The following is a 14,621-nucleotide window of genomic DNA, read 5'->3' as shown; positions in this document are numbered from 1 at the left end:
ACAAAGCCCCAAGCCCTCCTGATGTGTTTAACAAGAAAGGAAATGAAGTTTTACTTCAAGGAAATTGCCACGAGCATTTAATACCAGACTGCCCACTGCTTCCAGCTTCTTACCTCAGAACTCTACAGATAACCTTAACTTCAGTTAGAAGGGAAGCAGAAACCCCTGCCGTGCCTGTTCTTTAGAAAGGCCTGATAACAGAAGCAGGAGACGGGGAAAGCAAAAGACCCTAGAAGACTCTCAACAACCTCTACCAGAAAGGTTTCACTAAATGTTTCATCTTACAGGAATTCCTCTGGAATTAAGCTCATGCATCAAACTACCCACTCCAAATCAGAAGTCTCAGCGAAAAGTACCTGTTTGCTCAGGTGACCAGGTAGGCAAGCAATCCTGCACAAATGCTTACAGCCACTGGAGCAGGTAGCAGCAACCATGGATGACAGGAAAAGTGACCCAGAGATTTAGTCATAGGACTCTCGTTGTTAGACTCCTGCAGGCTGAGGTGGATTGAATTATATGCCTCAAGGCGTTTTTAAATGGTACAGTTACCACAGAAAAGATTTTATCTACATACCCCACTACATCTCATTGTCCAAATATGTGCCAGCTGTCTGATCAATAAGAAGGTTATTTGTCCCGTTATTTCTGATACTACAGTGACTCATCTGAGAAAAGGAGACGCAGTGGAAATGACATAAGTATGTACCACTATTTCAGAAGAAAGATAACGCAAGACTTACTCAAGTGCCATTTTAAAGCTAAATTTGTTGGCTCCTTCTTACTCTTATGCCCTTTAATAGGGGACAAGAGGATATCTGACTTAAATTAACAGTAGGTAAGTTCAAGCCCAAGAAGTAGCTCACATGTAATCAGTTTGAGACTCATTATGGCAGGCTCTTAAAAAAAAAAACAAACTGGGGCAAGGATTTAGAAACAGATTAATAATTTTATGACCACCACCACTTATTTGCTATGCAACTACAGCAACAAGAAAGGCAGTCACTGTTCCAGTCTCATTATAATCAGCTTATCTGCAGGACAGAGGAAAGAATTCCCTCTCCTCAGGCACTCCTGTGTACAAAGCCTTCTTAGTTAGTTAGTTACATCTGCATCCAACCTGGAAAGTTTGCTTTCCTACAGCTCAAAGCATCTGTTTCAGAGAAACAACAAGACTGAACCTTTGCTCTAGTGAGAGCACAAACCACTTGACAGAGAAGATGTGAAACTGAAACCCAGTATGTTAACCCTACCCAAAGTACCAGTGTAGCTGCATCATCCACACAAGCCAGTGAAGACACTTTCACACAAAGGACAGGTATTTCCTGACACATGTTCAATTTAACTTATCCAGTTTCTTGTACCATATTTGAAGCAGAAGAAAAAATATCCTTCTAAAAAAAAAAAATAACCTTCTTAAAAAAGAAGACAGCAAACCCTAAAATTTTCAGTGATCAGTATGTCCCTTGCCAGCTCAGGTCAACAGAAGCTGCTTTCAAAACTTACCTCTCTTATCAGGAGCAAACCAACTGCCTATACCCAAACCACTGACACAGAGTTTCGACTTTCTTCCCCCTCTGGGCAACATTAAGAAAGTTATTGTTAACCCTTTTAACTTAACAACTTACTAATGTCCAGTTTTCCATGCCAGCCCTGGGCAGATTCTCCATGCATAGCACATGATGATAGGGTGTGTGACAAGGGGCACAAAGGACAGCATTAAGGCATCCTGAGTTTCCAGCTTCTGCAGGGTCTTGGAAACACCAGAAGCAAAGTTCACCCCAGAGATCTGCTGCAAGAACCCATCCTTTCGCCCGTACTACCATTGACAGGTCCTGCCCTTACAATGTTCAGAACTCATCTGCAGCATGACAATGGCAGCTATAAACACATCAACACCAACATCTCTGTCTTCATCTACATGAATAACACACGGCCATATGAGAAAAGGTTTTTAACTCTGAAAATATTGAAAAACCTCAGACTAGATGGGAAAGGTTCAGGAAAAAATAGAGGAGGAAGGGCAAGCATGTATCTTACCTCCTGAGTGAATCCTCCTCTGAGCTTTCCTCAGGCATTTCCTGGTTTAAGGCCTCCTGTGATACATTCCCAGGTCTGCTTGAAGCCGACTGGCTGTAAACTCTTTCCCAGTGCCCCGTCTCCTGGTTAAAGACCACTCCCACGGTCCTCTCCTCCTGCGGGGTGGAAGAGCTGCCCAGCTGCAGTCTGCTAGAGGCAGGAGCTCTGCCCTCGGTTCTCTCTGCAGGCTGCACCTGGCTGGTATTTGGAGGCACACCCTCAAATGTGCTTTGGACCTGCCCTGCTGTGTAGCTAGGCGTGCTTCTTTCCCAGCGCAGCGTGTCATTGTTAAAGGTCAGCAGGTTATGACAAGCACGACAGCGGTTCAGGTGACCCCGGGACAAATTGGAATTGTTTTCACTGCTTTGTGGAGTCTGCTGATGGGAGGGACCCGGTCGATCAGGCTCAATGTTGTTGTTGAGCATTTCTTGAGCCTGTTGCGACTGGCTGGGCTCCCCACCAATCCCCTGATCTAACTCCTGAAGCCGGTCATATTCCAGGAAGAATCGCCTCAAATCACACTGGAGCTCATTACGAATGCTGGCCGGATTGCTCGGGCCAGCACTACTACCACTGTTCACCTCAGCCCCTGGGGCCAGAAAGCCCCTACCTTCTGTTGCAGAGGTATACACTGATGCCTGGGAACCTCCCTCCTGCTGTCTGAGCACGGACAGCAAGCTCACGGAGGAGGCACTGGTCCTAGGGGGAGGCATGGCTTCCAGCTCAGACCGAGAGCTCATGTTCAGCACTGTCCTGGACCAGTCAGACCCACCCAAGCCTGAAGCCATCTCTCTCGCAGACTGTTGGTACCGGGACTGGTGGCCTGCCAAGGACCCGCTGAGGGACCGCCGTGTGGGGCCCAGGCTAAGGTTGCGCAGGGTGTTGCCAGCAGTGCTGCTCTGAACTGTGCTGAAAGCAGAGGGCCTGTTAAGTATCCCCTGCTCCTCCTGCGCTACGGATGCCTGCTCTGGGGGTTGATAAGGCTCTGTCTGCACAGAGGAGAAGGAAGTGCCAGTGGCCCCAGAAGACGTGGAGGGTGCGTTTTCCTGGTGTGGGAAGAGAGAAGAAGGAAGTCTTGCACTAGAGCATCGGCTGCAAAGGCACAACATCCCCAAGTGCTGGCAGCACTCTGCTGTGGGATAGCTGACTCGCTCCCGGAGCCTGTTATAGACAGATGCCCTTGTGTTCTCACTGGCTGGAGGCGGAGGTGGTGGTGGTGGAGGCGGTGGAGGGGATGGGGTAGCAGAGTCTTGAACACTGTTTTGCTCTCCCACCTGTATGCCAGAGGAGCGGGAGGACAACATATGCAGGAAGTTGTGGAGGAGGGGTGTGCGCCTCACAGGCTGAGATGGAAGGATAGCGCGCTGACGATAATGAGGCATCTCTGTGCTGTCCACGGAGATTTCCACTTCCTCATCGCTCTGCAGAAGGAAACAGTCAAAGTTCAGTCACCTCAAGGCAAAATCCTGCACTTAAAAATAAACAGCAGAAAGTCAGCTACTGGCCCAGACAGATGAAAGGACGTGATAAGTCCCTTCCTAAAGGCCTTGACTTGGAGAAAACCAGTTGAGATGATTTCTAAATTCATTTTATGGATCTAGACAACCTCTTCCTACAGCCCAGTGAGCTTTCACAACACACTGTTCATATAAACAGAAGTATCAATGTCTGAGGGTCAGAAGCTGAGGGGAGAATTGTTAATACCTCAAATAGCTTCAAATCCAAAAGAACATCACAACAGAACTGAAAGAACAGGACCACTGAGAACCCCTGTCCCACCATTAGTCAGAAAGAGAGGGAAAAACAAAACACATTTTGGAAAGCACTTTATTAGCCATGCATGTAACACAAGAACATTCATGCTCACCAATGTAGGTGAGACAGAACTCAGCTTAAGAAGACTTCAGGTTTTCAGTAAAACACAAGTCTGCTTAGAAACAGACTAGGGCTAAAGTACATAGAGCACCTTGTAATTAGCCAGTAAATACAAGTCCTCCCCTTACCTGGTGGTTAGAAGGGTTAACTATCGCTGTGAGCAAGTAGTGTCCCAAGGGATCAAACCGTACCAGCCTAAAACAAAAGCAGTGCCAGAATATCAATCATTAGTCCACATTCCACATTGACACAGGAAGCTGAACACAGCAGGGAAGAAAACCCCACATGACATGTTTGCAATGAGAACATTACTACATTATCATCATCTTTTTATGAAGGATGTCAAAAAGTTTATGCGTTAAGAACAAAATATACCTATCTAGCTAAAGACTGCAGTTATTTTATAGTCTACAGCAACACTACACCAAAGTTAAAAGCTGGAAGTAAGTACTGCTGTATCAATTGAAATAGCCAGAAAATATAAAGGAATACACATGTTTATACTACAAAATGGAATTGGTACAGAGATTAACTTGACTTGATGTCACATCATTGTCTTATTTTAAATTGCTCAAAAGCAGACAGCAGGTTTCCAGCAATCCAGTTTCCTCTACAAGTGTGTCAAAGTAATACCTCAGCATTCTGTTCCAGCAATTACTGGGTTTTTCATCCTTATGGCTGACAAGTTTAATTACTAAACTTACAAATCAACATGAAGTAGATTCTGGACATTTAATGGACACATGTCCTATTGCAAATATGAACAACCAAGTTGATCTATTACTTTCAATTGGTTTTCTTTCTGCCCACAGAACTGATTTTCTACCAGCTGAGTCAAGGAGCTGCAAGCAACACTTCTCTCCACTGCCTGAGTGCAGAGGCTGCAGCATCCCAGAGGAACCTCACACACACTTCCCAAATCTAACCATTTTTCACATACAAGCATTTTCTTCATCCAGAAGCAGGAGCTCACCTGACCCGTTCCATTTCACTGGCCGTTTTCACCACTGCAAAAGGCTCCCGACGACTCCAGTCCCAGAAATGTATCTCATTGGCAGTGGCAATCAGCAAGAGCTGAGCCGTAGGATGAAAAGCAAGTGATGCAATGGCATTGTTGCTATCCGTGAACCAGCTCTCGCTTCCACCCTAGAGCGAGGAGTCAAGAACCACATGCAGCTTATCACAAAGTTTGCCATCATTAAGTTACCATGAACTCCCCATGCCTCCCAGCTGCCCTAGAGCATTGCAAGCGAGGTGCTGTCTTGACAACAACAGCTGCTCCCATACAAGGTCATGTGCCAGGTCTAAAATGTAACACTACTTGCAACAATGACCACAGATGTATTTTTGTAAGTAAGTGTGTCTCAAGCAGCCTGTAAAAATGCTTCATTTAAAAAAAACCAAACAGACAAGCCCATAAGTTTTGTCTCTGTGCCATTTACCAAACTAGGTAGAGCAGCATCTTCTCTAATGAACAGTTCAGATATGCTCAGTGGAATAACAAACAGCATGTCTCTCACAAAGGCTAAACAGGCACCTTGCACAAAGTTCTCCAGCATTACCTGTACCACTGCAATCAATTAAGCACAACCTACCTGTCAGGACTGAATGAAGAATCTGTCACCTCCTCTCTAGAGAGGAGAGGATGTCTATGGTTCTATGCTTTTAGACACAGGTTCCAGAAAAGCCTCCAAACAGCTCTCTTACCAGGTAACATTTGGAAAACAAACTCAGCCAAAATTAGTCGCCACCCACCAAATATCAAAGGACATATGCTTCAGGAAAGACTTACATGTAAATCCCAAATTCTAACCTCCCCATCTAGGCATCCTGAAGCAATGAGGCCTGGGATGGTGGGATGGAAGGTGACACACCAGGGAGTGCGACGATGCCCAACCAAGGAATGAACACACTTGCCCGTTTTCACCTCTGTGATATAGATGTTGTGGTTCACATGCGTGGAAGCCATTAGGGTCCTGGGAACGCAGAAGGTAAGACAAACATTAGCATGAGAAGAACACAGCAAAATTAGACCACGGTTAGCTTCACCTCAACAAGGGTCTGTTCACACCTAACCCAGCAGCTCTCTCACACTGAGCTCAAAGGGTTAAGAGGCTACTGTTTCACCAATGGTCACAAAGCTTTTTGTAGCCAGATTTCAGGGTCCATGCAAACATGAGCTCATCTGAATCTGCAAGCACAAACTTGACCTTGAACGTCAGAGTGAACATGCAGCTCAGAAGGCACTCCTGAGTGACAGTCTGGGGCAAAGAAATATTCCCAATTCTCCACACTGTCTCAACCACTGTCAAATCAAGTGACACTATGAGAGATCCCACCTCCATTTCTGCTTCCAATAGACACATAATTTTGCTTTGTTCTTTATTGTTAGATATCCCAGTGAACGTGTCACATCATTTGGGCATGTTGTATAAAAACATCCTTTACTCCCTTTAGTTTCTTATGAAATCCCACGGTGTCTGCACAGGTCCTTTTTCCTTAGAACTTGGTATCACCTGGGTACCTCAAAAATTAAGCACCAACTAGGCTTGAAGCTGTGAGATTAGGAAGGTGCACACATTCGATCCATGTGTGTCAGGAACCAGAAGTTTCATTCGGCCGTTCAGGACTGGACAACTCAATGGGCACAAGCCTCCATCACTTTTGTAAGTGTAGGGAGACTGCTGAAACAGGGAACGAACTAAGAGTTAATTACCTGTCTGGACTAAACGCCAGCAAGAAGGTGGAGCGTGGACTGTCTGGTAACTCAACTTTCTGAAAAAGCCAACAAAGCAGGAAGTGTTGCAAGAGTCATATGATCATACTTTAACTGTAAGCCACACAGACAACAAGGGGAGCCCGCTGCAGGAACATATCTAGTATCACATCACTGCAGGAACTGAACAGAGCCAGAGAGCATATCAAGTGTAACACATCAAAGGAACAATCACAAGACAATTTATTTCAAATCCCTGCCTCCCTTCCCCCACTCCAAGATCAAGCTATGCAGCTCTATCCCACAACCTTACCTTGCCCTCCCATTTCATCCATCGAGTTTTATCCTCCACCAGCTCCTGCAGAAGCCGCTGAGCACCCAAGGCTTGGGTACCACGTTCCCTACCCCACAGGATGCGGACAGCATTCTTCTCTGGGACAACCTTCATGGCTCTCAGCTGCCACCACCACGCCTACTACTGAGAGGAGACACCAGCAGGCTCCAGATGACAACCACCACCAAGCTACAAATAAGCTATCCACATTTCAGTTGTTTATCTTCATGGAAACCTAAAAAGATAAGAGACTGATAAGGAAGGCAGCTTTTACCTTGATCACCCAGAGGAAGCAAAAGCTTTAAATCCCAAAAATACTAGATTTGAGAGATAAATCTTTCTTCTTACGCAGCCTTTGCTACCTGCTTCCATTATCAAAGCCCCACTTTGACATTTCTGCAGCCAAAGATTACTTTGAAAGCATCCAGCTCTTCCCTTGTACACGTGCCCTAGGCACACTACACATATGGAGAATTAAAAATTTGCCTTCAAACTCCTTCCATTCTTCTCACCTCTTGCTGTATATAATAAAGGAAAAAAAATTTATGAAGATACAGTCTTTACACCTTGAAGATTTAGGTCCTATTTGGGAAGGGGGTCTGAAAGCTAGAGGAACAATATTCCAATCAAATTGACAATATGACAGAGGAATCTCCCAGGAACTACTCAAATCTCAGTTAACAGGTCAAACTGCAAAAGTCAGATAATCGATTGACCTCAAGTCCGAATTTCTTCCAACTCCATCAACAGCTTACAAAATACAAAAACAATGATGTATGAGACAGCTCCACCAAGATTATTCCATTGTCTGCACATCATCTTTCAATCTGCATTGCTCTTAGAACAGCAGTTCACCCAAGTAATGCACAGTGGCAAAGAATAATGCTTTTGGGACACTTTCAGCTGCAAAGGAAAGCTTTAATACTGACTGTATTAAGCAGTCAAGAAAAGCTAAATAAATATAATAAATAAATAATAGAGTGACTCTAATAGCAAACCCAGTCACACAGCTTCTCAGTGGTGTCATACATTGGAGCTTGCCACAAAAAGCTCTCAAGAAAAGTTTCTTAGAACAGACAAACCAAGAAACTGCTGCAATGCTATTACCTTCTGACCCCAGCAGAGTGTGCATACTACTCTGCCATCTCTTGATAACATGAAGATGTAAAGACAAACTCTACACAGCTCATGTTACACTGAACAAAACCATCAATATTCAATAGAGAAGGGAATAGAAATTTAAAAAAGAAAAAAAAAACACATGAAGAAGAAAATAGGTTAACATGCACAAGAGATAAATTTTTAGATGACATAACTCAGAATGGTCATTAGCAATATTTTCTTTCCTCCCACTCTCCTCAAAAAAACTCTCCTGAACAGATGACTTAAGACAGCTGCAGCTTAAAGGGAGGAGCTGTCTAAAGAGATAAGCCAGGAAAATAAGTTCTAAAAAAGCACACCAGTTTTTATTTGTAGACGTAAAATAAAGAGTACTGAAGAAATTAACAAGTAAAAGCATCCATCCTCCTAGAAAAGAAATTCTCCACAGTGAAAGTCAAGCTAGCTGGAAATTCCCTGATGCTTAATGTGAACAGCATGGGGATCATGTGTTTTAGAGAAGCTGAACTCCATGGTGTACAATAAGCCTTCTTTTGAGAAGCCAAACATTAGGTAGGAATTATTCTACAAAACACTTACTTTACTTACTGGAAAAGCAACACAAAAACTGAAGATATCATGCTGCAGGAGAATTCTTAAAAATAACTATACAGATTAAAAAAGCCCAGATCCAAAAAACCTAGAAGGATAACTGGAATAGATACACCCAAAAGCACAATATAATACAGGAATCCCTGAACTAAAAATCTTCTTTAGCTAAATGCTAATAAATCCTGATCTGGATTCTGCAAACAGCTCCAGGCACCCATGTTCAGAAATTACTAGACTCAGATGGTAAGCAGAATGGAGGAGGAGGAGGACAGCTCAGAACAATGCAGGCAACAAAAAGTCTACTTTACAGGAGGAAACTGTTTAACTCTTAATCTAGTAAAATAAAGAAAACAGTAGCTGAATATTCTATATGGGTGTATTCAAGGAATTTGGACTTCAACAATCCAAGAATAAACATATAAACAGGACACCAGTGGAAGACCTGTCCTGGAGCTGGAATAAGCTGGAAGTTCAGAAAGAGTTAAACTTTGGAATAGCTTTTTGATAGCTGTGAAGGATAAACCACATAAATAATTTGAGATCATGGTAATTTACAAGCAGGAAAACAATCACTCATGATCACTCACAAAGAACAAGCTCTGACAACCTAGCAACTTTTCATTCCCATCAGAACTAATGTTCGCTAAAGTACAATAGCAACAAAGAAATCAAGAGGTTTAACAAATGACTTTAAGTTTATTTATGCCATGGACAAGTTTACATATTGTAGAATAAACAGGGAGATCACTCCTACAATTGCAGTCAGTGAAGTTCCAGCATGCACATTACTGAAAGACCAAGTCATCTCCACTACATAAAACCAAGTACATACCTTAAGATAGCTTATCTAAATCTCTGCATGTGTGTCCTAATTTATTCAACTAATCTGGCTGTAACAAACACTTCATATGTGAGCCCAAGTGTTTGAACTTCATGTTTTTCCCTCAGGGACCATTACCTCGATTTTTCAGCTTCTCCTAACTTAATGTCTTTATCCCCTTTCAAAAGTAAACAAAGGAAACACCCAGGGTTCTAATGCCCTCACAGTACCCTGCTAACCAGCTCAACATTTTTAAAAGCTGGGATCTCTTCAGAAAACACTGAATATATCCTTCTTGAGTGATGCTGAGATTTCAGCGTTACCCTGGGCCCCTTTGGGAGCCAAACTTTATCCTTGGTTTGAATTAGCCTGACCACAGTAACTGCTCCACTAGCTGGTGACACATTCAGCAACACTTGAGACAGGCAAAGAAACTCAGAGCCTTCAAATAAAGAAACAGATGCAGTGTAGCACTGGCATGCAGTGAATACTGGCATTATCTTTGCTCATTTTAGCAGGAAGCCTTTAACCTTTCTATTGGAACATGTGTTCAGCTTCCGTTTGTTTTGGTGTGGGGTTTTTGTTTTTTTTTTCCCTTTAGGTTTTTGGTTTGTATAGGGTTTTTTGTGAGGGTGTTAAAGGAGCCAATTTTTTCTCTAACCTAGTAAAGATACCAAACAACTCCAAACATTTTGCTCAAATACAAGCTGAACAATGACATGTTATTAAATACCAGTAGCAGATAAACCATTGAAGTACCAACCATATTTGCAGCTACTCATTAGCCATCTGACTAACAAAGTTTAAATTAACTGCAGGGGGTTTGAAAATACTTCTTGGGACTGAACATAAATAAAACTTGCAGCTTACTGGATCAAACCTGTTCAGGCAAGTGGTGGACTGATTCAGTAGCAGTGTCTACTACAAATACCCACAGCTATCTCAACTGATAAACAGCTGACCACCTAAAGAGGGATTGGTATTGTTCTGTTTTGTTCTTCTTGTTGAGTTTGTTTTGTTTACTTATTTTTTGGGGGAGGAAGGGCGATTTGAATGGTTGGTTGAACCAGGATGACCAAAAGTGTCCAACAACTGCAAGATTAGCTGATGCCCTGAATGTGATCCAGAGCACCACAGGAAATTCTGAAAATGGAGAGTCAAGAAATTTTTCTGTAATTGGCAGCTTTCTTTCCTTAAGTGTTTTCTCCCTTCAGGGCATTTCAGGACAACATGATGGGCTATTTACAGTTTTGGAAAGAGCATTACACAGCCCAAACTCAAGCCTTTTACTTGCTCCATACCAGCACCATCCTCAAAGAAGCCTGAAGAATTCCCAGTATTGGAGTAATGTACGTTCACTTGTAACTGTCGCTTTTACAGATGCTGAACCTCTAAAAAAACCAAAGTGAAGCTGCAAATTGGTGATACCTCATAGTGATACATGACTCCCTGAAAACACTGACAAAAAGGTAGGGTGAGAAGAGGAAGAAAAAGAAGCACATTCAATTTGCCATATAAAAAGGATATCAAGATATTTTATGCATTAGGCAATGGCTCACCATTCAAAACTTCAGCACTTTACAGAGATGATGGTCCCATCTCTTAATGTGCCCACTCCCCATCTTTATTGCTATTAATTTTGTGGATATTCTGGTACCACCACACTGGGAGCACAGCTGACTTTGATACAAAGAAAAATACTGCAATACTATCTTCCTGTTATTCCATCTTTCATGGGGGAAAAACGTTATTTCATGTGGCTTTCAGCCCTCAGACTAATCTATTACCACTGCAAAGAACTTTGTGGTTGTGTGCTGAGCCCAACAGTAAAAGCCTTTCCTAATGCATGTGCAGAGAATCAGTGTAAACAGCTCCATCAGTGTTTAAAAAGAAAAAAAAAACAAAACCCTGCAATCAGTAAATTATATTTACAATGGGAGATCTATCCAGAAGATACAAATGTCCAAATAATTTTAGACAATTTTGCTGCCCAAAGAGATCTCATGTAACTGATGAAGAAAGAGGCAATATGAAGTGAAATATTAAAGCTGTCACTGACTTTGCAATCTGGGTTCCACAGAGAGAATGTATTTATAAGATTCCCTGTAAGAGACCAGAGGAAAAAAACTACATGCCAGTAGTTTTGGTCTCCAAGTCCCTTTTTCAAATTCTAAGACTTCCAGACCGTATTGACTGTAAAACAGCCATGATCCACACATAGTTGATGGGCCAGGGCTGTATATTTTGTATTAAAAGAATATGTGTGGGAAAAAAAGGACTCAAAACACAACAAAAACAAAATTGTGGTGAACAATGAGGCATGCCACTGTCCAGCAAAACCACAAGCAAACTTGTCTCTAGAAAAGAAGAGGAAACAGATTATTACACTCAACACCCCCTGCTCTGGCCTGGGGCCTACCTCTCTTTTAAGCCAGAGTTACTTCTGTTTTCAAAATGTCTGTTCTTAAGCAGTGTGTCCAGCACAAACAATGCCATTGCAGTTATTCCAAATTAAAGTGCAGCATCTCAGGCTTTAACACCAATAATATACTAAAAGTTTCAAGAGAACTGCTTATTGCATTTAATAAATGTTAGTAATTCAAGTTACATTTAATAAATATTAGCAATAATTTAGCATTCCCACCACTGCCCGTGTGGATGGATTCTCCAGGAGGAATCAGATCATCAGACAGGCATGAAAACAGTGTATGCAGCACTACAGCCCAAATGCTTTATCTTCGCTGACAGTGATCCTAATGAAGGCTGCAGTCACAAGACAGGCTATTTCCTCCAAGGATTTTCTACAAGTCGCTTTCTCTTGTATTTTATACAGTTTAATTTTGAAACAAACTGCTTTACCAAGACACCTTATACTTTTCAAATGCTCAAAAGAGCAAAAACTGCCCACTGAAAACTGCCAAAGATCATCTTGCCAAGGACTGTGAACTACACAGCCCCTCCTTTTGCAGGCACTTCTTTCATAAAACAATAAAATTTGTTTCTGACACCCAGAGACAGGAGATCTCAAAGAACAAACCAGATGCCTGGAACATAATTTAGAATATACACAAGCAATCACAGCTCCAGTGACTTTCTAGTTCCCTTCCTTGTCTACAATCTGTGTTTCCCTCCTTTCTGTGACATGGAGATTTTGAGGCCATCATTTTCCTAAACTGCATGAAACAATTCCATGTAAGAAGCCCAAGAAACACTTCAGATAGAAGACCTGACTCATACTTGCAGTGTTATTAAAAATATGATTTTATATTAAATATATGAGTCGATCCATATCAAACGTCATGCCATTCTCATTAACCCTTCTTGTGCCTCCACCTGAAAAACTGAGCAATACAAAACAATACAAAACAAACAAGACAACTCAAGGAATCCTAATTTGGTAATTCCCAGTTTGCCAGTAGCAATGGCATTTGAACAATGCTACAACAACAACAAAATCAGTAAAAAATAGGTGACATGACTCATATCCCAGATAGTTGCACAGGTCAAAACATAAGTATTTGGAAGAACAGGACTATGTTCACTCTTAAATGACATGGCCATATAAATTTCTGACAATGTAGCTGATTAGCTATATATGTTTAAATTTACTTCAAACAACATGATTTCTCTTCCCTTAGCTCCATCTGTGGTAGTTCCAGATGAGCCTTTAGACTGTAGAGGTATAAGCTCTTCTTGGGTTAAAAACAAACAAACAAAAAAAACCCCTAAAGACCAGAAAACATTTTGCGTACAGCAAACTTCAAGATACCTTGCAGTAATATCTAAATGAACAAAAAACAGAAAATAAAGCTACACTGGACTAGAATCTTTAAACAAGGGTAACCCACAAACAAAAACAGTCTACAGATGGTTAACAACACTATCTTAAGCATGATTAATCAAAACAATGAAAAAAGCACATTATTTTGTTCTGTTTCTATTTGTGTCCTTGATTATGCTTTAAAAAAAAAACAAAAAAAGCTGCTTAATTTAAGAATTTAATTAGAACAAGAGTCAGACTTCAACTAAGTGCCCCTAAACATGAAGAATAAAAAACACTTAGGAGAAGTGAAAGAAGTTTATGATGCAACTATACGACGGAATCCAAAACTAATACCATGAAGGCACTTCCATTATATGGTCCTGGTTTTACTCTTCCAAGTTTTTAAATACTCCCCAAAGTATTATATGGTAAGCTGAAGTTTTCCCTTGATTAAAGCCAGAGAGAGATGGAAAGTAATTCAAAAGCACATTTTCTGTAGATGCAGTAGACACACTGCTCTAAATTGCACTCACTGCAATAAGTGTTTACACATAAAAACAGGATTCCTAAAGAAAAATTACTTGTCCTAGTGCTTCATGATTGAAAAATTCAATGTTGTGTTTTAAAATACAACTACATACAGCTCAGGAAATTCAATTACATTACAAAGATGTCAATAGTACTTTGTCATTTTGAGATCCTGTATGACTACAACAAGGAGCTAATTGCCACTAGAATCTTAAATTTGTCTTCCCAGTCTGAATTAAATGATCTAAATACACATAAAAGAACTTTTTATTCAAAAGAAGTACATTAAAATGCTGACTATTTGCCGCAAAATTATGAAGACATGGAAGAGAAACTTGCAGATATCAACTTCTAAAGGTCAGAAAATGAATGGTAAATATAAAAAGGGAACTAGTAATAATAAATGTAAGTGATCACCCATGTCTGGAGTCTGACAGTTTCATTTACCAATGAGAATATGGAGCACTTTCATAACTATTATTACAACTTCCATATAAACGTAATGAATTCTTGAGAAGAGAGATATTAGTTTCAATCCAGAAGATAGGGAGAGAATAAACATAATTTCACAAAGCTGTAAGGTAAGTCAAACAGCAGAACTGAGATCTGAAAGATTAAGAGTCCATTTCCACAATTCCATATTCAAACCATAGCATCTTTTGTTAAGTAGTATACACAGCAGGAAGTGAGGGACAGAAAGAAGAGAAAGTCAGAGCAACAGAGAGACAAACAGAGAAATATAAAATTCAGATTAACCCCCTAAAAAATTACTCTAATTTAGGTAGAAAGACAAAGGAAT

General features: G+C 41.3%; 1 protein-coding gene across 3 annotated transcripts in view; it reads right to left on the bottom strand.

Moving 5' to 3' along the window:
- The window catches only part of AMBRA1 (autophagy and beclin 1 regulator 1), a 129,793-nt gene that overhangs the window by 111,893 nt on the left and 3,279 nt on the right, over nucleotides 1-14,621 (bottom strand). For 2 of the 3 annotated variants that reach the window (XM_058845095.1, XM_058845102.1), the window contains exons 2-7: nucleotides 6,981-7,236; nucleotides 6,668-6,726; nucleotides 5,744-5,927; nucleotides 4,925-5,097; nucleotides 4,080-4,146; nucleotides 2,038-3,497 (exon numbers count right to left, since the gene is read on the bottom strand). In XM_058845095.1, the coding sequence (XP_058701078.1) occupies nucleotides 2,038-3,497; nucleotides 4,080-4,146; nucleotides 4,925-5,097; nucleotides 5,744-5,927; nucleotides 6,668-6,726; nucleotides 6,981-7,115 (2,078 nt within the window). In that variant the 5' untranslated portion in view covers nucleotides 7,116-7,236. The remainder of the gene's footprint in view (nucleotides 1-2,037; nucleotides 3,498-4,079; nucleotides 4,147-4,924; nucleotides 5,098-5,743; nucleotides 5,928-6,667; nucleotides 6,727-6,980; nucleotides 7,237-14,621) is intronic. The other variant, XM_058845110.1, reaches the window with a different exon arrangement.

This window comes from Poecile atricapillus, chromosome 1 (assembly GCF_030490865.1).
Source record: "Poecile atricapillus isolate bPoeAtr1 chromosome 1, bPoeAtr1.hap1, whole genome shotgun sequence".
Taxonomy (NCBI): Eukaryota; Metazoa; Chordata; class Aves; order Passeriformes; family Paridae; genus Poecile; species Poecile atricapillus.
This window is presented reverse-complemented; position numbering and strand designations above follow the sequence as displayed.